The 26,508-nt window shown below is 45.2% G+C and overlaps 1 protein-coding gene across 2 annotated transcripts in view; it reads right to left on the bottom strand.

Annotated features, from left to right (window-relative positions):
• The window catches only part of Slco3a1 (solute carrier organic anion transporter family member 3A1), a 297,126-nt gene that overhangs the window by 28,727 nt on the left and 241,891 nt on the right, over positions 1-26,508 (bottom strand). For both annotated transcript variants that reach the window (XM_026394053.2, XM_026394052.2), the window contains exons 5-7: positions 18,337-18,501; positions 12,971-13,169; positions 10,800-10,938 (exon numbers count right to left, since the gene is read on the bottom strand). In XM_026394053.2, the coding sequence (XP_026249838.1) occupies positions 10,800-10,938; positions 12,971-13,169; positions 18,337-18,501 (503 nt within the window). The remainder of the gene's footprint in view (positions 1-10,799; positions 10,939-12,970; positions 13,170-18,336; positions 18,502-26,508) is intronic.

The following is a 26,508-nucleotide window of genomic DNA, read 5'->3' as shown; positions in this document are numbered from 1 at the left end:
ATAAGCCAGACGCTGAATGACAAATACACATGCTTTCATTTGTGGAAGCTTAAAAAACAAAACCAAAGATGACCTCAAGGTAGAAGAGGACCTTTTAGGGAAGAGAAGGGAAGGGGGGCAGCGGGAGGGGAAGAGAGGGGAGGGCAAAAGACAGTAGAAGGGAGGGTGAATGTGATCCATGTAGTATGTATGTCAAGTCACAGTGAAACTTGTTAATTTGTGTATGTATTACAAATAATTTTAAAAGAACACGTCGGAATGAATTTGCCTCTGCCTTTATCAGGAAGCAAGTATAACTTAAGATGCTACCCCTCCCCTCCCCGGGGTAAGAACTAGAACCTGTCTCCACCAATGGCACAGCCAGGCTTTCCCAGCTGTTAAGACACATGGCTGCACTTTCTCGTCCGCCCTGCTCTCAGCTTACTCCAACTGGCCTCTGTCCCTACAAGCATGAATCTGACCATGCTAAGTTCCCCAGTGGGCTCTGTATCCTGGGACCCCGCCACCCATTCCACCCTCCCTGGAGCTCCACTCTCTTGTCTCCCAACTCTTCAACTTTTCCATTCTTCATCCATCCTTCTTGCTGGCACCTTCTCCCCTTCCCCATCCTAAACTGCTGGAGCAGCTCAGAGCCCTGGTCTGGCTCTTCTCCCTTCCCACCCTGCGCCCTTTCCCTGGCTGTCCTTTACGCGCTGTACCATCTTTACCTGCTCAGGACTCCTGTGAACATAAACTGCAGCCCAGATCCCTCCTAGGCCATTGGATATGTCCCTTCCTGACACTGGAGCCTGAGGAGGTGTCGGGCTGGGTCTGTACTGTGCGTGTGGCACCACTCTCCCATGTAAGGCTGGGTACTATTCCCCCCAGTTTCCTTTCCCACTTGAGGAGAGCTGGACAGGAGGGGGGAACAAGGCAAGATTTAGAAGGTAGGAGCTGCAGATCAGAATATGCCACCCCAGGATATGTCTCTTTTAGCATAAGGATCATTTTGAACTGATTTTTGAGAAAAATGTAGACATAGAAGCTCTGACAACAGAAAAATGACTACTTTAGGAAAGAAATCCATCCCTTGATAGCCAAGAAAGATTGGTTTCCAGACCCCCTGCAGATACCAAAACATGAGGTTATATAAAACCTCTCTATATGTCCTCCCATATACTTTAAATCATCTCTAGGAAACTTATAATACCTAATACAACATAAATACTTTAAAGAACATGTTTTTAGTACATGTTTAGTACCAACACAGTATTTTCTCCAAATATGTTCTGTGGTTGGTTGAAGCTACTAATAGGGATGGAACTAGATGACACGAGGTCCTACTTTATAAAGGAGATCTTGTGTTTTGTTTTTTCTGTTTTTAAATAAAGTTGGCCTTGAACTCCTGAGCTCAAGTGATTCTTCTGCCTCAGCCTCCGGAGCAGCTGGGATATAGGCATACACCATTGCAGTGGCTTCAAAATCTCTGTCTACTGGGGCATCTCCTCTGTACCAGGAAGAGAAAGATGACAAAGTCACCAGACTCTTCCATGGAGAAGGCATCAACCCACACCTGCATAAACAAAACTTCCCTCACTGACCACTGGCTCTTCCTGGCCACCTCCCCATAACTGGCCTTTCCCCATAGGTTTGTTTTAGTGGACAATGGAACTAAAGCCAAAATTCAAAGCCACATCTTTGAGATTCATTCATTTCCTGGATACCCAACCATAACCACGAGGTATATGTAAATCTGTTCTTGTTAATCTGCCTTTGTCACAGACATCTGTCTTGGCTGAGAAATTTGAAGGCTGGAGAGAGGATCATTTTATCTCCTCTACAAAGTGAAATAGAGGCCACTACTCTGCAAAGGCTGTGGGGTCAGGCACAGGGCAGAAGGTACCAGTCTCTCCTGGCATGCCCTGCAGTGTACCAGCAGCCTCCATGCTCACCTCCAGCAAGCTGGTTCCCCAGATCTCTCCAGAGCAGCCCTTTCCAGGCCTGCTGAGTAGCCACATGGTTACAGCTCCCTGGGCCTTTTCACAAGCTCCAACTTGCCCACCTCTGCTAATTCATCTCACTTCTTCCAGACCCTAATCCCCCAGCTTCTCCAGGTTCACATAAGCTCTAATTCCTTATTAAACCCTATCTTTTCATAGCATTTGTGGATATTAGTTTCTTGGCCGAACTCTAGCAGATACACATACCCCAGTCACAAATCTCTTCCCACCCAGCAATCATCAGGAGGGTTTGAACGAGGGCAGTATGTGAGGCATGCTTAGAATATGATAAATGACAGGAACTGATTATGTTCTGAGAACACCATGGGCTCAGATGGTGAGGTATGCACAGGGAGCAGGCCCCTCTGGGCAGCTATAGTTGTGTTTGACCAAGTACTCAGGAGCTGGGTTCTGACTCAGCCTCTCAGGAGCGCTAAGGAATATGATGTGGGTGCTGGAACTCAGTGATCAAGCCCAAACTCTGAACAAACCATGTGACTGGTGAGCTCTGCTTGGCTTAACAAGTAATGTGTAATTGGTACCTCCATACAGTCTAATTTGGTCCCATTACTAGGCTATGGCTCAATAACATCACATTTACCCAAAAAGGGGAAACTGCCTGATCCAAGAAGTGGAAAACCCCTTCTGAAATGGATCCACTCTGGATTTAATCCAGGATCATGCCCCTAATGGAATTAGATAAATGAGATGTCTTTATCTCTTGAGTATGGCTGGCACAATGATCGCACAGCCCTGTCTAGATGAGCTAAATGTAGCATTTAGCTGATGTCCCATGAATGGAGTGAGGAAACAGCAGGGTTAAGCTGCCATGGGTTTGTAGCCAAGACCAAGGAGAGCAGAGCTGGGGAGGGGGTCTAAGCAAATCTGAGCAAGAACAGTGCTATGGTCTGTGTCCAATGCATGATTGTGTCCTTCCAAAATTTGTGTTGAAACCTAATCACCAAGGTGATGGAAGCTGGGAGTGAGGCTTGTGGGAGGTGATCAGGTCACAGGGGCAGAGCCCTCATGAATGGGATTTGTGCTCTTATAAAAGAAACCTGGAGAAGTGACTTTCCCCTTCCACCATGTGATGCAGTGAGAAGAACCAGGAAATGCGCCCACACTACATGTTCAGTCTGACAACGCCTGGATCTTGGACTTCCCAGCCTCCAGAACTGGGAGAAATAAGTTCCTGTTGTTTGCAAGCCCCCCCCCCTTGCCCTAGTTTATAGTATTTTATAGCAGCCTGAATAGATAAAGATAGGCAAACCCAAAATCAACTACAGAAACGAGGCATCAGTTGGGTTAATTCCAGAAGAGAAGTTAGAGAACAGCATATGACCAGTGAAGACGTCTGCTGGTCAGTGTCAGACAAGAATATCTAAGAATCCAAAATGTTCCAAACTCTGAAATGTTTTGAGGGCTGATATGATGTCACAAGTGGAAAATTCCATACTTAACCTCAGGTGATGGGTTGCAGTCAAAACATGGGTGCACGGCAGTGTATTTAGCATCCCTTCCAGCCCTCTGCAGCTAAGATGTGTCTTTTTTGTTATGTATATTTTATTCATATCTCATTATGCATATACAAATATTCCAAAATCTGAAAAAAAAATCCTAAATCCGAAATTTCCAAAAAAGGGCTTTCAAATAAGGGATACTTAACCTGTGATGGGAATTGTCTACTTGGTGTGTTGATGGGTCATTGAACGGGGGACAAAGGTGGAAGGGAGAGTCATTTTCTCCTTCTTATACATTTTTTAAATTTTGAAACATGTAAATGCTTTATTAAAAAATTAAGGGGCTGGGGTTGTGGCTCAGCAATAGAGTACTTGCCTAGAACATTTGAGGTCCCGGGTATGATCCTCAGCACCACATAAAAATAAAATAAACAAAATAAAGGTATTGTGTCCAACTACAACTAAAAAAAAATATTAAAAAAATAAAAATTCTGTAACACGAAAAAATGAAATCCATGAAAGAACAGCAAGCCACTTAAAACTGTACTCATGTTCCACATCCAATCATTAATATAAATTGTGAAATGGCTCTATTCACGTGCAATGATGGGGATAAATAATTACAAGACAGCTAGAGACCATAAATATAGAAAAATTATTCTCTGGAATATTGGATTTGTTTTCTATTGATGAAGGAAATTTGTAAGCACATTATTTTGACAGCTCATATTATAAGAACAAGATACATACCAGCAGTGTTTCAAAAACACTGACAAATAAAGTTGTTTTAGTTTTGTTCCCCCACATTCAATACTGATGGATCAATTCCTAGTAACGGTGCACATAAAATGAACTGCTGGGTTGCAAGCATCCTTTTCTAAGGGGATGGTCGGGTGGGGATGGATGCTATTTGTAACAGTGTGCTGTGAAAACCTGAAAGGTCAGGGGTCACCCTCGATGTTCTGGAGCACTGTCCTTGTCCTCCTGTACAGCACTGAGTTACCAGGAAGAAGAGACGATTTCTACTAAATGCCAGGCCCAGTCCTGGCGTCCAGGAGGGGAGCCCGCCACAGCAGTGCTGACACAGGCCACTCCGTGCTGTTTCTTGACTGGAAGATCTTTGCTCTTTTGTGTAGTTGCCAACCTAATCTCTGAGTGGCAAAGGAGTGGTGACATCACCCCAACAGAGTGGGGTATCTTCCTGAGAACGATGTTATGCTCCTATGTGTTATTTCTGGATTCTTTCATGATTCACGGAAGCTCCTCAGACTTTCCCCTGGCATTTGTTACTGCCGTTGTAGCTTGGAATGCATGACCTCATTGGCTCAGCCCAAGATGGCGTTTCTAGGCAAAGACCTCAGATATCATCACAAAGAACATGAGTGACTGCCCACTTGAGGCAGAGAGGATACTGAAAAACCACAAGAAGTACATTCTCTTCTTCCCTTGTAGGTCACTGGCTGCAGAATCATGGCCAGGGAGAAAAATTCTGAGATAAAACTAAGACTTCAGTTCACCTTTCACTCCTAACCTATAGCCCATGAGCAGGAGCACATCCTGTCAGAGCTTAAGGATCTGCTGCCAGAGGGGCAGGGGTAAGGGACCCTGAGGGGCAGAAAGGCTCACTCTCTCCAGCCACCTCAGAGCACAGAAAAGTGAAGGGCTGGACTGTGGTTCAGAATGAACAGTGGGCTCCACCGCTATTTCTCCCGACTTCAAATTCCACCTATACCACGAGGTTCAAACCTCCATGTCCCCGTTTATCCACAATCCATGTAGCAATGTCCTTAGAGGCCTGGACACCAGGAAAGTCCCTGCTTACTCTTTATGAGGAAGGCCTGGTCCTGGGGAAAATGTCCATTCCCTCCTTTGTGGGTCCACCTCACCCAAACCAATTTCTACCCTAACAGACAGAACCCCACAAGTTCACTATCTAGCTAGTCTCTTCTCTATGTCAATGTGACCACCTGTCCTTCAATGGTACTTTTTAAAAACAAAAAAAGCCTTTCTTTATTGGAAAAATAATGCATGATCAATTTTAGAGAATTCTGACACATAGAACATCTGAAATAAAAAAAAAAAAAATTAGTTTCTAACCAGAGGTAGCCATCTATAAGCAGTTGGCTATGTACCTGTCCAGTGTTTCTTCAATGCAAAGATAGACGTATATTTAGATTTTTCTTTTTCCTTACTGAAAGATTTTTCTTCCACTCTTTATGCACTGTTTTATACTGTGTTCTTTCACCATAGCTATATTGTAAAGCCAGGTTGAGTGTCACTTTTGGGTGCCCCTTGAATATAACTCCATGAATGTGTTATACCTCATTTTATCATCAACATGGGCTCCTTACGTTATTTACCTCTACAGCTATGCTTCCCAGGACAGGGCCTGCAGTGCATCAGGTGTCCTGATAGGGTGTGATTTCAGAGTATTCACAAAGCCCTTCTGAAATGTTGCACACACTTAAGTCAGTTCTGGACACATGGGGCCAGGCTGTGTGAGAGGGTTTCATAAGCCCTAAGCCTCTGGGGCTAGACTGGAAACATTATAAATAAGAAACGTGGTTGGGAGGTAGGGGCAGCTGGTGATGCAGACTGCAGCTAAGTGTACAGCACATGTCTTGCCCAAGGGACCAGTCACTTCTCAGCTCCTCCAACCGCTGCCCTACGTGGGCAAAGGACCCATTGGCTATCTTCCAACTTTCTCAGAGGCACCAAAAGTCCAGAACCACAGATCTTTAGGGCAGATATGAAGTCCATGCCCCTTGTGCTGTGACAGGTGGGCATGGTTGACGCTCCAGACCGGGTTCTGTAGTAGGCTAACACAATGAGAAGGAAAAGAAGACTGAAGGATGATTATTCAGGGGTAGCTCAGGGCTCCTCCTGTTTCTAGAAAGATAAGAATTTCAGAACTTGTCTCATTCCTACTTTTAGAGCAGTAACTTAAAGAGGGGGTGATTATGCTCCTCAGAGACACCCAGCAATATCTTGAGACATCTGTGACTGTCAGAAGAACTTGGAAGTCTTCGGGGGAGCATCTGGAAGGTAGAGTTCAGGGATGCTGCCAAAGATCCTATAGTGAGTGCATAGGGCAGCCTCCCATGGCAAAGAATGATCAGACCCCAAATGTCAATAATACCAAGGTTGAGCAACTATGGATTAGAACAGTGGTTTCCAAGCTGGGTTACAAGTCTAAAATACTGGGGAGGGCTTGAAAAAAGTACTGATGCTAGGGTCTTATTCCAATACAAGGAACGCAGAATCTCTGAGCAGAGCCTCCCATTTTAAAAGCTCCCATAAGAATCTAACACGTAGCCAGAACTGACACCTGCAATATAGAACGGTGAGTCCCCTGTGTTCTGGCAGAGTGGAGTCATCCTCCTCCCTGCACAGGACCTAGTTGGCACTTTGCTAAAACAAGCACTCAATAAATATTTGTTGCCTGGCTGGGGGATGGATTAGTCATCTATCATTAGTACCCTACAAACTGCTGTGCTGGACTCCTATTGACTTTCCATATTCTATTGGTGGCTGATATAAGCTTTTTTTTTTAAGTCAATTATTCGGTACATCAAAAGGATACAACTCCCAGCAGTCAGTCAGCAGCGAACTAACATGCTTTCTGTTGGAATAATTACTTCTGAAAGTGAAAGGTATGGAAACAATCTGGACAATATATTCATGCCAAAGGAAGCTTGCAAAATTAACTTGCAATCTTTTTGTCACCCCTCCTGGTCATATGCAATGAGCAGAATTAGAAATCGTATATTAAATGTGGTCCTGGAAACTTTCATTGCTATCACTCGAGAAGATATGAAAGAAGAAAATTAAAACCAACAACAACAACAAATCTTAACCAAGGTAGGAAGGGAAAACTAATATAAAGAAAATGCTAATGCTGACCAGATTTCCCGACAATCAGAATTATTTGATTGACCTATTCACATCTAATCTAGTTACGGGAAATTCTCAACAAGTCTTGATGGAAGCTATTAGGTGGGAAGAAATGAGAAAGGATAAAGCTGTTAGTCTGGACACTGGTACCATCCAATCCACCTGCCTTCGGGTTGTGTACAGTGTTGTTGTCACCTGTCACCTCTCTCAAGTCAGCATGGGGCTCCAGCTGGACAGTTAGGAAGTCTGAGACCTTGGTCCAGAGCGCTGCTGGTACTAGGAATGCAAGGGTTCACAACAGAGTCCCCATTCTTGGAGCTTAGTGAGGGATGCATTGCAGCAAATCAGCCTGTAGGACAGGTGGGGTAGGAGCCTTGCAAGGTGAGAACAGGTATAGGGACAGTCAGCAGCAAGAGCACCAACACAGACTTGGAAAAGATGATGAGGTAGGAGGTGTCCTGGCAGAGGGCAAGCCCCAGTGAATAAAACAGGGCCCAGACAGGGAGGATTCCTGTGGGTGTAAGGAATAGCACATGCAAAGATCCTGGGGGAAAGGGAGAGCGTGGTGTGTGGGGGGGGCTTGAAGCAGTTCCACTTAGCAAGTGCTTCTTTAAAAGGCAGAAGGGAGGTTAAGCCTGAAAGAGTAGCCAGGGCCAGGTGGAGGCTGACTGCCCTGATTGTGGACAGGATGTATGAAGAGGTTGTTTTAAGGGAGAAAAAAGAAGAGGATCCTAAAAGGGGGGAGTCCCAGAATGCAGAGAAAGATACCAGGTGTGGCATGGAGAGAACTGTGTTCTACCATTTTCTAGTGTGTGAACTTGGTGGGTGCCTGGCCTCATATATAGGAAGAAACTAAAAAAGGAGTCAGACTTCCCAAGGTGGGGATGAATGAAATCACACAGACAGGATGGAGGGATGGGGACAAGGACTGATGAAATCTAGGGGAGTGTGGCTGGGTCCACCCCTGGAAAAGTGGAGACCTCCTAGAGGACAGTGAGAGAACCAATGTGGAAAGGGCCAAGGGGTATGGGAGACCAGGAAGCCTTTCTCTTGCAGAGGAGTCTCCTTAAGAGCTCAGAAACCAAGAAAGAAAAAGGAGGGGAGGGAGGGGGAGAAGATGGGAGCTAATGTACCAGGAATATAATCTACCACTTTTGGCATTTTTTCAAAATACTGCAGCTGAGATTTAAAAGATTCAAATTGCTTTTCGCTCATTTTTGGATGTCATCCTGAGATTCCTTTGACTCTGGGCCAAGCTGCCATGGGCCATGAGTGACACATGAAAGGCCCTGTTACCTGGCCTGGAACAGTCTGCCGATGAAGCCAGCCACTATGGAAAGTTTTATGACTGTGATTATTTTTAAGGCAAGACTATGGCAAGGGCCCCTTTCCAGGAGAAGCATGGCTCTGTGTCCCCCAAATCCCTCATCCACCCGTTGGAAGCCAAGGCATGTAGAGATGTGTCTCCATGAGGGGGGAAGGGTGCCCTGACTGCCACCCCAGCCCGGGGACCTGGTGTTTTCCTCACCTTGCAATTGTCTAGAAACCAGCTCCCTGCCTTGCACAGCAGACAGTGGGAGGCCTCCAAAAACGTGAATGGAAGGCAAGTGTCTGGGGAATAAATGACATGTCCAGAGGTGAGCAGAGGAGCCTGCCATCTCCTAATTGCATTCCACAGCTCTGCTGTTTCAGCAGCTGGAAGCAGCCATGGTCCTGGTGAGGCTTTTACTCAATAATCCTCTCGTCCATGCAAGATCAGGGCAAACACAACTTTTAAGACGATTTTTGGTGAGTGCGGTCCCTGAAATAAAGACTTGTTTGGTCTCAGGCTACACTGAGTCGATTTAATTCTTTAAAAAGGACAATAACTGATGCTGATTTATAATAGAACTCTTTGGATATTAAAATGTTAATGAAATTGTTGCTATGAAAAATAATAGCTTGTGTTTTTACTTTAACCATTCTCAAGGCCCTGATCCTTTTTTAATACTTATTTCCAGTCATATAAAGAAAATGCTTTGTCATCTAATTTAAAAATCAGTTCCTCCCCTGACCCCCACAGCCCCCACCCCATGGTGATTTATTTTCTCTATAGAAAATGTTAATAGCTGGCCAGGAATCTAAATGTTAAAAGCAAGGAAGAAACGGAATCTTTGAAAATGAAAATAAATGATCCATTTTTCTTCTTTCGGAGAGATTGCTGCTCTTGGAAGACACAGGATGTGGGAAGGGGAGGGAAGGAGTGATTTCAGCTCCGAGTTCTGCAAAAGCGGCCACTTGGCCTTCGTGTTTTCCTCACCACCTGTGCATGGTATAGGCATTTCCAATGCACACCTGGGTGATGATGGCCCTTCTCAAGGAACCTAAAGATCAGAGACAATGGCACTTCTAGTATATCACTGCAGAAGAGCCTCCAGGAAAGAACAGGTGCCACAAGATGAGAACTCCAAAGAGAAAAGGGGCTGTTTCTAAAGAGGGGGATTTGAATAGGGTATTGAGGGGCAAGTAGGAGTTGTCCAACTAGAGGAGAAGTACAAAAAATGTTGTATGGAGAAAGCTGAGTATCACAAATAGAAGGGAAGTGCAGAATCCCTTGGGGGAGACACCTAAGAACCAGGCTCTGTGCCCAGCCCTGACGGAAGAGAGCACTTTGAAAACTCATCTGCAGGCTGAGAAAAATCCTTCCAGCCACAGTGTATAAGACAGAGCAGAGGAGGCTATCCTGGGAGTCCACATGGTCCAAGCAAGACATGTGAAGGGCCTGCACCCGGACAGCGTGTGGGTACAGAAGGGCAGGTGCCAGAGACATCTGGAAGATGGGATCAACACGACTGTGTGGCCAGTCACATAGCAGATCGTGTTTTAGTGCAGTGAATGTGGAAGTCTTCAGGCTGACAGCCAACTGTGAGATTCACACTGAGTAGGAAAAAGAAAAAAAGAAAAACTGGTGGGAAGATAGAAAAGGTAGGAAACATCTAATTGGGAAGAAAAAGGCAAAAGAAACTTAAGTGGAGAAGAGGTTGAACTAAAGTCAGGTCTGGAAGAGGTTTTCCCTGACAAATGTTTTTCGGGGTCTTTCTTTACATACTTCTGGTGATGGAGAGCTCACTACATCTGCAGACAGCCTATTTCACTGACTCCCTTTGCCAGGGCTGCAAGCCACAGTCTTTTCTTCTGGCTTTGAAATGCATGGCTTGCTTTGAAGTTTTACTCTCAGGTGCTCCGTGAAGCTTCTTGGAAACCCACTTGAGTTAGCAAGAAGGTCTGAGAGCTGGTTTCTCCTCTCATCCTTCTGATGGAGGATCCTTCACTGCAGCAGGGCAGAGGCTCAGAAAAAGCCACAGTAAAGGAGAACAGCATATGCGGAACACCTGGAGTGGCTGCTCCCCTCCCTGATCTCAGATAGGAAGCTCCTCTGGCTCTCTAAGCCCCTGCCCTCTCCCCTCCATCAGGAGCTCTCCCTTACCGTGCTGTTGCAGCCTGCAAAGCAGGCCGACAGGTAGGTGACACCGTCTGCCCCACACACTGGAGTGAAGGAGTCGGTTTGGCATTCGCAGTTCTTATTGCAGGGTGAATAGGGGTCCAGGGCAGAGCCACGAGCTGAGCTGCAAGAGAGAGGACAAATGGCACCCATTCACAACAAGTCGATTTGTGATGGGATGCCCCCACTGACAGGGTCTGCCCACTGCTGTGTGAGTCACTCTTGCTTATGGAAGTTTCTGGCATCTGCATCCTCTTCCTCTTCCGATCTAGCCCTTCTTGTCCTGAAAGGACCAGCCCAGAACCACTGTTGAGAGCTACACAGGGTGCAGGATGGGCATCTGGCTGGTGGCAGCAGAGTCCAGCTCCAGGTCCTCTCAGGAAGCCAGGAGGAGAAAATCATTCCCATCACATGTGTCCATGGGCTGGTGGCAGCTGGGGCTCAGCTCAGGGCTACACCGTCCACAATACCTCTCCTGATTACAGCAGCCTTAGCTCACCCCCTTCCCAGAACAATAATGATGTCTGCACAGCTAGACATTTAACTTCTTTTAGCCCTTTGGGTTGGTCCTCATCTCTGTTTTGTTCCTCCCCAGCAGAAAGGAAGTCTCCACCAATACTGCTACAACTAGACTGGCTTCAAAAATTATTGTCTGTCTGCTGGACAGAATATCCCAGGGTAAATAACACTAAGATATTTTAATTTTCCTTTGTTTCATTAATGGCACAGTTATCCAGAGCAAGTACTCTGAAGAAAGATAAAAAAGGGAGAGCGGGTTGCGTCTTTTCAGCCCCTTAAGAGAGGAAGTGTCTTTTCTTCAGCTCCATTACTTTCAGTTCTGTCCCGTGGCTCAGAGCACATCAGAACATTGAAGATGATGGTGGTGCTATTTGAGTTTTTGTGTCATGCTCTGCTGAAGGTGTCCCATGTATGATTTCACTTATTCTCAGTGTAACCCCCACAGGCTTTAGAGAGAGGGAAACTGAGGCACAGCCAGGTTAAGTCATTTGATGAAATGTACATAAATGGGAAAGGAGGGATTAGGACTGAGGCAGTGTGACCACAAGTTTTCACTTGTTTTTTTTAAACACAAGGATAATGTCATTAGAATAAGACCTGGAGCTTGTAATCACCGAAATCTACTTGCACATTGAGCTATCCACAGAAAGGGCTGTTACTCATAGCAAGTGCAAACCAGAAAGTGCATTTTTGTACAGGAAGGAGCTGGGGGCTGCGGAGGGGTTGGAAGAGGCCACCTGGTGATGATGGCAAAGGGGCGGAGGGGAAGCATGGTGCCTAGACTCTGCAATTATCTATGGCTAGCTACCTCTGCTCTGTCCTCCCATTTCTCTTCCTCACCCTTTTGGGATTCAAGATAAGCCGTATCTACTGCATCTTCTAGTTTAACTACAGGAAAGGGCCTGGTGGCTTGCCTGGGAGAGGAGTCTGGCTGTGGAGAGAAAGGCACCAAGACCTGTCGGCCAGCCATGCTGTAGCATCAGTGCTCTAGGCTGGGGCCCCAAGGCAGCCTCAGAGTCCCATGTAGGAAGGGGACAGATGTTGATACCAAATATTTAAGTAAGAACTGTTCATCATTCCCTCAAAGGGTGATCCTGATGGGATTCTGGTCCAAAGCCAGGGATAATAACTAGACTATAAGGAAAGTGGCCCCATAAGAACTAGATAACTTCCTGCCCATTCTCATTCTCTCTCTCTTTCCTGCCTCTCTCTGATATTTATAAATACCTACCAGGGGCCAGACCCTGTAATTACTATAATTACAGCCTAATGATAGCTCCTGATAGTTTAAGGAATTATTGAAATCAATTCTTTCATTTTCAGTTCAATTTTGAAACAAAATGTATTTTATATTTTCTATCTTCACATTCTTAAAAGTCAAATGCCAGAAATAATTGAGTACTCTGTAGAGTGAATGACTGCTTTTCTCCCTGGGGCTCTCCTGGCTATTGGTGGAACAGTCTGCCCTCTTAACCCAGAGGGACATAGTGATCCTTTATCTGGGAAGTAAGATGCAGAGGTGTCCTTATTTCTCTGCTCATGGTCACTAGGGACCAAGCTGACTCCATTGAATTATGGTGGAAAGAGAGCCCTGGGTCTACAGCAGGCAGGGTGGAACCAACATTTCTTATACTCACTTGTTTCCATAGGGAACAGTAACCCCAGCCACAGGGCCCGTGTCACAGCCCAGGAAGAGGAAGGAGACGTAGCAAGCCGTGGACACCAGGTTGACAAGCATGGCCATCCGAATAGCTCCCAGGGCGGACAGGCTGAGCTTCTTCACCAGGAGACCACCCAGGAAGATTCCCAGACAGGCGCACGGAATTGCAGTCATCCCTGCAAGGAACACAGAGTGGCGGGGACCATGATGAACTGGGAAGGACGGGCCAGTCCATACAGAGGATGAACAGCAGGTCCAAGGCTGAGCCCTGCAAAATCACCTGTGACCAGACTGTTTTGTCGCTGCCTTGGTAGTATCCCAAATCTTTATGAAGGGGCACATTTCTACCCAGATAGCTCATGGAAAATAGAGGGAGACGGACATGGAAAACTCAGTTATCATGAATCTGAAAGTATGTGTCATGCTAAGTGGGCACCATCATGGGAATCACACGCTAGCTACTATGGGGACGACCAAGAGACAAGTCAGACAGATTTGGGAACACAGATGTGCATTTCAACACAATAAATACTAAGGAGCAGTGATGCTCTCTCTGTGTGTTGATGTGCAAAGTGGATTTAGGATGATTAGGAGATCTTCTCTTCCTCTTGGAATCAGGTGATGAGGGAGGGCTGCATGAGGGTGCAGAGGCTTCATGACCCAAAGGTCACAGAACTCATCAGTCTGCAGAGACAGTCTTTTAACCAGCTCTGCAACTCTTTAGAAAGTGGCATCAATCAAATCAATATGTCTTGTAGCTCTTGGTGAGTAATTGGTGAATATTTTTTTTTCCTTTCCTCTCTCTTATACACAAAGTTATCTGCAAAGGCACAGGACCTAAGCCTGTTTTTTGTTTTTTTTTTTTTTTTTCTGATTCTCAGGGATCCATGGAATTTTAGGAGGACCAAAGGATCCAGAGTTCCAATCTCCTGTTTGGTTCTGCTCTGTTCTGATTCATTTCATCTACAGTTCAGCTTTAAATTACTATGTGTCATTTATCCACCGCGTAGATTATGCACGGCCAATTTTCCAGTTCAAGCTGCCTCCTCCTTGCCAATCAACAGACCTCTAGGTCAATCGACTACATCAACCAGCTGGTATGTGCTAAGGGAATGCAAATTAATTTTAATATTAGGGTAAGAAAATATAATCAGAGAGGCTTAGCTCGGCAAGAAAATAGCACAAGCCATACTTAAAACAAACATATATCTCTCCGTCATCTGCTGCTTTTGGCATCTCAGTGCTTGGTGTCCCTCCCTTAATATAGAAATGATCTTCCTGAGGTGGTCTGGTGTGCCTCTATCCCAGTCCCAATCACGCCCACTCTCCCTCCATTCTCTCCCTGGAAAGAGCTGAAGAGCTCAGGTCTCCCAGTCTTTGTACTTGCATTTCCCCCTCCTTGGACACTCTTGTCTGTGTCTTTCCTCAGCTGGACCTGTCCTCTTCAGAACAGCTTGCTTAGATCACCTTCTGTAGACTGGACCCTGCTCCTGACCATGGGATACTTTATTTCCACCCAATTCTATTTACAGTTTTTATCCTTCTCCCTGCTGTCTAAAGTTGTTTCATATATTTTTGGTTTTCTTATTTCTTCTTATCTATTAGAATTAGCTCTTTGGGGCTGGGGTTGTAGCTCAGCGGGAGAGCACTCGCCTGGCACATGCGAGGCCCTGGGTTCAATCCTCAGCATCACATAAAACTAAGTAAATAAAATAAAGGTCCAACTACACCTAAAGAATAAATACTTTAAAAAAAGAATTAGATCTTTTTGGAGGTCTAGAACATTTTTCGTTCTGCACAGTACCACCTGGATCCCCAGTGCCTTAACACAGTGCCCCACAAGGATGGACACTCAAGTATCATTGTCAGAATGTGTGAGTTAGTAAGAAGCTTGGATCTGTGTGAGAAGCATCAGTGACAATGTGCCCACACCCAGAGAGTGGCCTAGGTTTTGTTTCATTTCTCTAGCAGAGACCATGGGGGTGTCACCTGGTGATGATGGTAACCATGGCAACCTGCTTCCAGCACCTTTTCTCCAAGCCATCATCAGCCTCCCCTCTCCCTCCCTGATGCGTGCGCATGCCTTTAACACTCCAGGCAGCTAGCAGAACTTCCCCACCAAAACTCCATCCTCATTACGTTAACTTATGCAGATTAAGCCCTTTTTATCTTCACTCATAAATCAATGCCATCAGTCCCTCAATCATACATGCTTCTCTTCTCTGAACTCTGCCCCTCCTTGAGGATAACTTTGTGGGTGGCCCAGAGCCCTGCCTTGAATATGCTGGGATAAATGCATGGGCCCCATCTTCCAGGTTTGCAGGAGCCGCCTATAGAACATTTCCCTAAATGAGCCTCCCTAAGTGCCTCCTGCCAGCTCCTCCTGCAGCTGGCCCTCCTGGCAATGCCAGGGCTGGAGTGATGCCAGGGGCAGGGTACAGGGAGAGGGCCTGTGTGCTGGCTGCCTGATTGCTGGGTGCAGGAGAAGTGCCCCCGCAAAAAAATGCTCTAACCGGCAGAATCACTGGGAGACAAACAGGCGCAAAGAGGTGAAATTGTTTTTTTGACCTTCTGCCCTGAAGTCTATCGATTCGTTTGTCGATAGAAAACTTAGGCATCTGTTCTAAAAGAGGATACATTCCCAAAGTCGAAGCAACTGTGCAATGTAATCAAAACACAAGGAATAGCAGCAAAGAAATCAGTAGATAGGAGATAAACTCTTCGGGTGCTGGAGGGCTAAACCTGAGAGATCTTGGAGATAATAAAGGAGGTATAACTTCAATTATAAAGAGGTATATTTTACCTTCTCTCTGTCAGGCAGGTATTAAAAGGCTGACTGCATTTTGCTAAAATTAAAGTGGAAGCAAAACTTGGGAAACAGTGCGTGGTAGAGTTATCAGTAAAAATGAAGAAAAATAAGGTTGTGTTCCTTTAGCAGATTCCTGGCAGATGAGGGTGATCCAGCCACATCACTGCGGTCTATTTTATTTTTTTAATCGAGACATGTTATGCCCTGTGGATTGCACAAAGCTTATCAGCAGCCTGATGAACTTCTGTACCTGAGACCTTCTATAACCACCCCTCAGATCAAACTGAGGATATTTCTAGCAGCCTTTCCTAGTTAGTTTCCTGCAAGGGTCACCATTATTTTGGCTTCTCTCAACTTAACTAACTATTCCTCTTTTTAATTCCTATTAATATGTTCTCCTTTTGATTCTGACGTCTTTCAACTCCGAGTTTCATCTCCATGGATGCCTATATCAAACGTCTTTCTTTCGCGCGCTGTGTAACAGTCCACTGGATGAACAGTCTATAATTTATTTACCCATTCTGCTGTTGACAGACATTTGGGCTGTTTCCAGTTCAGAGTTATTATGCATAAAGCTGCTCGAACATTGTTCTGTATGCATATATAAATGAGTGGACCTAAACACTCATTCCTGCTGGACTGAAGCCCAGGAACAAAACGGATGGATCACTGTGCAGGCATATGTTTAGCTTTAATAGGTATCGCCAGAAAGATTTCCAAAGTGGCAGTGCCACCTTGCACTCACACCTGCAGGACAAGAGAATTCCAGTTGCTCTGCATCCTCACCAACACTTGGCACCATCAGTCTGCTGGGTGTGTCAAATCATCTCCTTATGGTTCTAATATGCATTTCCCTTATAACTCACGATGGTTAGCACCTTTGCATGTTTATGGCAATTTCAGGAAGTGACAGGAGATTTTAAGGGAGAAGATGAGAGGACTTTACCTTTCCTTTCCTCTTAACAGATGTTGACTCCTACTTAATAGAGACAATAAAAGCCATGGGGCTACAGTCCCCTCCAATGCTTGGCTGTACTGATACATTCTCAGTAACCTCAGTCACATGTCCTTCTTCTGCCCTTGCAGGGGAATACAAGGGCTCTTGTCAAGGGATCTCTACCCAGTTTCCTTTTCTCTTCTGCAAGAGCCCTGCTGCAGTTTCTCCTGTTCTAGCCACACCCGCTCTGCTCTCTACTCCAATACCCTGAATCCCCTCTCCTGGGCTGCTCTCCACCCCACAGGATGGGCTCCACCTTTGCCACATCAAGGACACAGCTCTGCCACAGGCTATGAGATGTCCTTATTGTTAAAGCCCACCCACAGAGACATTTATCTGGGCTCCATCTTGCTTCTTTACTGAAATCATTTCTCCCTCAACTCCCATGATCCACAAGAAATCCCTCTGGATTTCTTTTGGATGCTGTCCCTTAAACTTCTCTACAGATTCTTTAGGTTGGGGTTTCACCATTTCTTTTGCAGTTCTCCATGTTTCCCCTATATAAATCCAACTCTCATGTCCTCAACTGCCACCCACACTAAATTTTACTATGTAATACATACTACTGTATTGCTATAATTCTCTGTTACTAAACCAGATCCCTTTCTTGAGCCCCCAACCAAATATAGAACCTCCACTTAGACATACCTCGATGTCTCATACCTAGTGTCTCTAAGACCAAATATGTAATTCTCCCCACAGATCTGATTCTTCCCTGCTGTTTCCAGTCTTCACAAATGATGCCAAGGACTGTCCACATCACAAACGCATGGTTGACTCTTCCCTCACCCTCATCTTCTGTGTCTCTTTTCCATCCAATACTAATTGACATCTAAGCTAATCAATTCAACTACTGCAGCTTCCTGGTCATTTGAAGTAGGAAAGAATAAATTGCCACAAAATGAAAATCAAGCTAAGACATGCTGTGGGATCATATTTCACACCCTGCATAAGTAATACTGCAGCTTACAAAGGCAAGTTGGTTTTCTCAGTAAGCCAACTCCAAACAACTGGGAGTCAATGCCTGGAGTTTGCCCTGAAAGGATGATAAAGCTATGTCTGATCTTGGGAAGAAGTGCTATGATCCGTTAGTTATGTCTGCCATGGGTCTGGCATGGGTACAGGCATGCCTTCTAAGCTCTCTTTTTGTTAACTGTGGGTTTCATGCTGCCAAGAATATTCTTGTTCTCTATGACTCTGATGAAAACCTTCTAACCTTTCAAGATTCATCTTTCTTCCTTCATCAGATCTTCCTCATATTTTCCTAGTTCATACCAATCTATCTGCTTCTTGGCCTCTTGCAATGATTCCTATGTACATTTATATTTTTGTCCTTCATTATTAGGTATCTTAGTAATTGCATCTGGAAGGTAAATATTACACTGAAAACGAACCTGGAAGTTCCTTGTGTGCTGACACCACATGCAAACTGGGCTGCTATAGGCCTAGCCCAGTGCTGGGCTCTTCATGGAGTCTCAGTAAATTCTTGGAGCATTATGTACAGGACTGGAGGAGATGGGGCTGGGGGCACACTCACCAAGCAGCTGGTTGGCAGAAGAAGTGGTGAGGTTAAACTGCTGCTCCAGGTACTTCCCCAGGAAGGCAGCAAAACCAGCCACCACCGCGATCTCCATGCAGGCAGCCAGGATGATGCAGGTGAACACAGGGTTAGAGAGCAGGTGCTTGGTGACCTTAGGGATCACTGCAGGGAGTGAGAGAAAGCAGAAGGTCAAGGTCACAATACAGAGCTCCCATCTTAGGGCTTCCTGCTCCACAGGCTCCTTCTTGACCATCTCTATAATAGCATCAGGTGGTACCTGGCTGCTCAGGTCAAAACCTGTATCTTATAGGCCATCCATAATTGAGAGGACTCTCACTTCAAATCATACCCTGATATTCTGCCAATTAAATATTTCTACCAAAGTAGCAGACTACACTATGCCTCTTTTTATAGTTCACTGTAAGAAATAAGGAAGAAACACTAAAATAGTTTTTAAGCAAACACAAGATATTTCTTCTACCTCCATCAGCAAAACAGGAGTTTGTTTGTCCAAAGGGAAACTATAATGCACATATTTTAAATTATGTATATGTTAACACATTTATATCAACATGCCTAATTGAATATAGTAATACTATAAAGTATTACTATTCTTTATACAAGTGTCAATGTATTTAATCTTAACAGGTGCAAAAAAGAAATGAAATCCTAGTCCTCTACAAAACAGAAGCCAAATCCAACACTTCTTCGACACCTCCCCTAGTTAAAAGCTTCTATCACTTCTCACTTGGGGGTCCAAAAGAGCAACCTGACTATAGAGTCCTGGGTATCACTCTTGATATAATCACTACCTATGTGGTAGCTGGCGAGATCAGCTCAGATAATTTTCCAGCTCAAAACCCTGCGGTGGATGAAATCCATACTGTGTCCTGGCTAGTGTCTGCCCCACAGTGATCTGATCATGTCCCTATGCATGCCCTTCCCTCCCTCCATCCCAGCCCTCTGGCTCTTGCTGTTGTTCTCACCTGCACCAGGTTCTCCCCACTCAAGTCCATGAACTTGGGGCTCGTCTACTACAATACTCTGACCCCAAACTGTTGCTGCATACGCACCCTCTTCCTCTGGCATCATTTCCTATCATCCAGTCTAACTTGGAAGACCCCTCTGCCTATTTCCCAGTGCTCAGGGCTCCTAGGAGAGCGGGAGGTGGGTGAAAGTTGTTCATCTCTTTACCAGCCAGTAGCCCTGAGGACATGTCTTTTAATCTTATTTATTGTACCCTATTTACCTTAAAGTATGTGGTTGTTAAGCCACAAAGGTTCTCTTTTACATTGGTGCTTTTAAGAATGAGAGTTTTTTTTTTTTTTTAAGTTCTTTGAAAACAAGCACATCTCTTGGATGTTTCCAGCAATTAGAGTCCTTGCTCATGGTCTGCAGCTAGTTTTCCTCATATACAGAGTAATGATATATCCTGGCAGCATACAAGAGGGCTCTGAGTTAGTAGGACAACACTGTCACTTCAACATTTACGCCTTTATCTTAATATGGGATGCTGTCCCTCTGTATCTGCAGGGGCTAAGGACAGAATTCCCCTCAGATATCAAAATCTGTGCATGCTTAAGTCCCTTATATAAAATGGCATAGTATTTGCATATAACTCAGGCACATTCTCCCCTATACTTTAAGTCATCTTGATCACTCGTGCTATTATTTCAACATAAATGCTATGTAAACAGTTGTTGTACTATATTGTGTAGGGAATAATGATCAGAAAATAAGTCCATATATGTTCAGTACAGATGCAAATTTTTAGTGAATGTTTTCACCCTGCAGTAGGTTGGATCTGTGGATGCAGAACCCATACACACAGAAGGCCGACTCTAAGTACAAAACAGTTAAATGATTGATGGTTGATGTGTCAAATGTTATGGCTCAAGGTGATTCCAGGTTAAAACAAGTAAATGGATTTAAAGCTATTTAAAGACAAATCTCATGTCAACAATGATAACAAACAGCCTTAGGTAAATAATAAGAAGTAATGGTATAAGTGGTACATAGGTAAGACAAATGTTATAAAGGTGCTGTGCCAGTGACTGAAGTCAGGGGACTCTGTTCTGCTAGAATAGAACAACAACAGTAGGGGATATGTGACACGTGGTGTACATGGGGAAGATCAGACACAGTCTCAGCTGAGGCAGGTACTGTACTAAGTCTCAGCAAATTCAACCAGTGCCTGTGGCCTGGGAAATAAACAGGTGGGCAGAGAGCCCAACGCTGCATTCCAAGGTGATGGATTAGGCCGCTGTCCTAAAGAAGAGAGCTAATTACACAGGCTCAATCACATCTCCTAGGAGATGAAACCTCTAAATGGCCCAACTAATTAGAATAAAATAATAATAGGAGACACATAAGTTTTTAATAATGTTAACAGACAAGCTTAATAAATCAAAATGACAGAACAATGGGTCAGGAACTGGCAGATACACAAAACTGGAAATGTATCATCCCTACGAAAGATAACAAGGTTCCAAAATGAAAATCTCTATAAAAGGTGGGGATTTAAGGATCCTTTGACACAAGAAAAGGAATTTAGTTATGAAAGTGGGTGGAGCCAGATGATTGGAAGCTCAGAATTGCCTGGGGCTGAGCAGTTGATTCTATGTTCCAAATGACAAGCCACTACAGCTGGTGGCCTCAGCTCATCTGTAGTGGTTTCTTTGTTTCTTACAAAATTACTGAAGACTTAGGAAGGCCATCTCAAATAAATGCACATATGAAAATAAAAACTTTTAAAAGGGCATGAATAAGAACGTAGATGGGGAGTAAACATCTTTAAACCCTTAGTATGCATTCTCCTAGATCCTGCTTCATTTGAAGTGTGGTCTTTATGTCTCTGCTTTGACTGTTCTTTATAGGGTTTTAAACATGAATGATAATCTGACTTTTTAGAAATACCATTTCAAAGGAATGCCTAGAAGTGTTTACCTTTAAAATCTATGTTTAAATGTTAGGAAACTTTCCTTTGTTAAGTCCATATTATTTTTAAGTAGTGTACCAATATTTAGAGAAAACTCGACTGCGTGGTGTTTAAAAATGTGATTTGACAAATATAGACAATGAATACACTGGGCCCAGGCAGAGGACAATGAGGTCTTCATGTGGAAGCCACCCTTGGATGCCAAGACTCTGCCCTTGGGTGAAGGCCAACTTGCTATGTGTGTGGCGCATCGTGACAGGACCTGGGTGGTCATGTCATGGCACGTCACACACTATAGAGAGAGCAGCACAGATCACATCAGGTGAGGGGGGCACTCCCTTGGAATGAAGGAGTCTGATGGCTCTGGTTGTTGATATGCTTTGGCAGATAATAACAGTGTTACTTAAGCCCTGCGTCCTTTTGGAATCAAGACATCTAGACTCTGAAAACATTGCCAATGACGAATGCGCAAGTTGGGGACATTCCAGGAAGATGATCCTTCACCATGCTTTTATTGTAGGCTTCATTTCCTTCAGAGTCGGGAACTCCAGAAGAGTAAAGCGCCATAGCCATGCTCCATTACAAATTAAACCCCTGCAGGGCTGGCTGACACTACCGGGATCCTCTAATTGGAGACTGTTACTCTCTGGCTCAGAAATGACTGATGATCTGAGTTTTCATCTCTCTTTAGGCCCCAGTATCACCTTGTCCTTGATCAGAGTTGTCATGATTTGTTTGGGGATGGGAAGGGCCCTTGCTCAACAAAGGCAACTCCAGTTAATGGAACGTTTTTTTATACTTCAGCAAGCATTTTAATTATTCCAGAGATAATTCCTCGTCCGTGGGAGGAACTCCTTGTCAAGACAGGAGTCTGCCTGCTTTTGTCTTAATATCGAATGACTAATTTCTCTTTGAATTAGATGTGAAAATCATTAAGTTCCAGAAGCCTTGGACTGAAGGCCCGGAGAAGCATCGGTGGGTCTTATTTGCATGAAGAACTTTTTATTTTTTTTAAACAAAGCTCATGGGCTTCTGGAAATGGCAGCTTCTTTTTGGGTCCCACTATTTTCCTCTCAGGTTCCTCCTCTGTCTCTGGCTCTATTGTGATGACCGGTTGCACTCTCACAAGATGATTCCTCATCAAAAGTTCAGCCTCCCTTTCAAAACCCCAGTTTGAGGAAGGGCTCTCATTGAGCTTGATCCTAGGGTAACCCAGAGTTTCAAGATTTTTTCATTCAACTAGATTGTTAAGCCTGTCACATAAGCCTTTCCAAGGAAGCGGTGGCTAATGAGCTGGTCCAACAAGCCAGCTGGTGAGCCAAGGCCACACCAGGACACTTTACACCTGCAGCCTCCCCCAGCCATTTTCCTCCCACCTACTGAGTCATCCTGGGAAGGTGGCAGCTGGGGGTGAATTACACAGTCCCACCAACCAGGGAAAGCTTTTCAGCTCTCCTCTAGAGCCCCTTGCTATCACCAGCAGGATGGCACAAAATTGGGAATAGCAGTAGGGGAGTTGTCTCTAGGGAAAACAGGATTTCTACTGAAAGCTTTCAGAAGACATTCCTGCAGGGTTGTCACTTCATGTAATGTGGGTCTGTTAGGAGGGAGAATGGCAGATTCAAAGACATCATGAAAGTAAGGTTGGGATGCCAAATAGCATCCTAACTGTTTGCCTATCGGCTCATCAACACACAACCTACTTCTCCCAACAAACCTGTGATTTGAGGACCCTTGAAACGCCCCACTTACAGATGCGAAAACTGAAGCAGAGCACAGTCCCACAGTGAGAGAAGAAGCACAGCAAAACTCAGACTCATACCCTGGTACCACCGCTCAGTACATGCTCACAGTGAGGGTGTTGTTCCAGGATGCCCTTGATTTGAAGATTAAATGTGCAGGCTACTCCTGGCAATCAAAGATGCAGCTTAATTCTTGGAAATAATAATAATGTAAAAAAAATTCCCACTTGGGTTCAGGAAAATGTTTCCTATCTGATCTGAGGCTTAGTCCAAGTAAGAGAACTAGGAAAAACACAAGAGGGAAGGAGAAATAAAAGCAAGCAAGCAACGGAGACCTGAAGGAACAGCTGTATAGTGTACCGACGAAGCCGGCAGAAAACAAGGTTTGAGAATCCAGGCTAAGGAGCCAGGTAATGGGAATTTGAATTCTGCCTTCAAGACTTAGTAGGTCTGTGATTGGAGCACATCATTCCATCCCATGGATGGCTGGAAAGATTAAATGAGACCTGAGCAGATCTCAGGCACACAGCTAAGAGCTCAATGAGAATCCTAATTACCATCAATAAAAGTAATCTGTGGCCAAATTAGAGAGTGATCCCTTGGGCTCCTCGCTGTTTGTGTGGTGTGCCTTGGAGCCATGAAGAAACCAGGCTTGCTGGGGGGGAATGCATCTGTGTGAATGAGGGGAGCCCAGGGCTTCCCAAAGAGATGCCCTTCCTCCAGAGGACCAAGCAACAGGCCAGATGAAGAGGGAAATGTCCTCATCCACTGCCCTTCCCTGGAGTTAGAGATAGCTCAGACAGTGGTCCCTGGGAGACTAAGTGCAGATTCCGCTAGGTCTATTCGTTTTTGATCTCTCCTGAACTCAGCCCTGACTTTTCCCTTTAGTACCATCGCTGCCAATGCATCATTGTTAAGGGGAGCTGAAGCCAGTGTATGCAACTTCTCTGGAATTGTAACAATGACAGCTGCTGCTTGCTGGGCTAGTGTTGGGTGGGCACCGTGCTACGGCTTTTCTATCATCACAACTGCAGGGAGTCTTATCATTTCATTTCAGACAGAGGAATCCATGCTTCCTTAAGAGGCTGTGAACTCCACCTTGACCAAGAATACCATGCTGAGCACTGAAGCAGGATGAATTCCAATTCATGTCAGCCTGGACTCGAGCCCATGCCCTTAACCTTCATGGGGATTTGAATCAACAAAAAATTGTTTCTCTGCAAGCTGAGCTGCCACAAAGCGCTTTACAATGCATGGGACCCAAGAAAACAGAGGGGGAGGAAGCTTGGGTGAGGTAAATGAAAACCTCTAAATCATAAACAATGAGAACAACAAAAAGAAAAGAGGAAGGAAGAAATAATGAAGATGTGGAAAAATACTATGGCCGAGATAAAAAAAGTGAGCCTAAGGTAGAGTAAATCCTATGAAAAATGAAGCAAAATCATCTAGCATGAATGTTTATCAGCTTCTGAGTTGGTGCCCTATACGCCCAGTGTGAGCTACCATCACTACACCAACACCTTGCCTAGGTCCTCGTGAGAACAAGGACGGAGAGGCTTCATCACTGGACGTGGGTGCCATGTCTCATAAGAGCAGATGCTGAATAAATGCAAGATGGATTAAATAATCCAATAAATGAATGAATTACAGAGTCCTGAACAGGACTAGTCCAGTCTCTTAAAAACAACAACAACAACAACAACAACAAATTAACAGAGACAAATGCATGATCAAACCATTAGGGAAATTCCACAGGTTCATGGTCCATGGCAGAAGTGGGAGCAATTAGCTCATAAAGTCATGGTAAATGATTTTTTTGCCTGTGGGGCCAGAAATCTAAAGTGTGCATCTCTTCCTCATTCCCATGGTGATTCCTGAGGTGCCTAAATCATTCCCTTGGGTAAGGGAGGGGGAAAGTCCAGGTAGAAGAAGAGGCCTGCAGTGTCTGGAACTGTTCTTGGGAAGCAAGTGACTACCACACACTGGCCCCAGCCTTGGACCCACTGGAGCCCCATCATTGTGACCCAGTCTGTCCCCTAATCTCTGCGTAGGCTGTCAAGGAAGCCTCTGGGAACCCTCTCACTGCAGGCTTGCAAGAAATAACTACTAGGTATTCACTAGTCCTTAGTAGGCAGCAGACAGAGGGGGAGGCTTCCTTTGTACAGAAACTGTTGTGGTTTGTGTGAACAAATGAGGAAGGAACCACAGCACTGGAAACAAGCATTTAGAATGAAAGCCAAGTGTCCGCTGGGTGTGGATTGGCCAGGACAACCCAGAGCCCATCAATTCCACTGATTCTGTTATGATCACCAACTCTATAATCCCACCTGGGAGGCCCAAGAGAAAAAGAGTCAACACAGCCAAACCCATGAGCCGGCTTAAATCAGGAACAGAGCATCTACCTCTGTGGATGATTGGCTTCCTGCAAGCTGCAACTCCAAATTGGTGTCACCCAGCCCCTTCCCTTCCTCTGGAGAGGGAAGTAGGATGCACAGGTTCACCACAGGATGCAGAGATAAAGAAAAGAGCCTGGGAAGCAGCCGCATCTTATTCAGACCCAAATATTGTATCTTCCCATGGCAGAGGTGGCAGACAGAGAATGACTAAGGGAACCTTCTCCAGGGGAAAACGGTGCCCCACCTCAGAGGCACAGCGCTGACTGCACCTAGCCCTTGTGAAAATGGAAACTCTAATGATGTGGGAGTTCACTCCTGGAAAGAGAAACAGTAACATCCAGAAAAGAGACAGTGAGGCGAAGCGCCTGAATTGTGGCAAATGCCCCCCTTGAAGCCCAGGGTCCCTGATGTTACTTCCTAAAGCTCTGGGTACAGCAGACCTTCTCAGAGCGCTCAACGTGCCAATGTCACCATCCATCTCCAAGAGGGCCCCAGAGCCCATAGAGTGTCCCCGCTTATTTGTGGAAGGGTTCCTTCCCTTCCTCCACCATTCCAACTTATATACAACTGCTGGGGGAACAGCTCTGACCTGTTGGTCCCCAGTGGGGACCTCTCACAGGACCCCCATTGCCTCTGGCATTCATTTTCAGCTAGGATTTCACTAAAGAGTTCTCTGGGTGGGTTTCAGACATCCAGCTGCTTGGGCCTCTGGCAGGACCAGCATTCCTGGAGTGAGCATGAAAACACATGGGGCATTGCAAGACATTCTACAGGTGGTGCTGACTCCAACCCCTGGCTGGCAAACAATGGCTCCCAAGACAAAGTCCAGACTCTGTGGAAGGTCAACACCAAGGCTTTCAGTCATTCACTTACAATTTTATTAGGAATTGAGTAGCTTCAGATCCCAGCAACTTGGCTGTTTGCAGGAACTCCCCCAGCCTGCCTTCGACTATGACCTTTTCTAAATCCCCTTCTCCACACCAGACATGTACCTTCCGTCCACGCCTTGGATATTCCTGTCACATGCCTCTGCCTGCCTGTGCCTCCTGGCCTGAAGCCCTTCTCGTCTCTCCTCCTGGGGGTGCTACTCCTT

The sequence above is a fragment of the Urocitellus parryii genome, chromosome 6 (assembly GCF_045843805.1).
Source record: "Urocitellus parryii isolate mUroPar1 chromosome 6, mUroPar1.hap1, whole genome shotgun sequence".
Lineage (NCBI taxonomy): Eukaryota > Metazoa > Chordata > Mammalia > Rodentia > Sciuridae > Urocitellus > Urocitellus parryii.
Note: the sequence above shows the minus strand (reverse complement) of the source record. Positions and strands in the feature narration are given on the sequence as shown.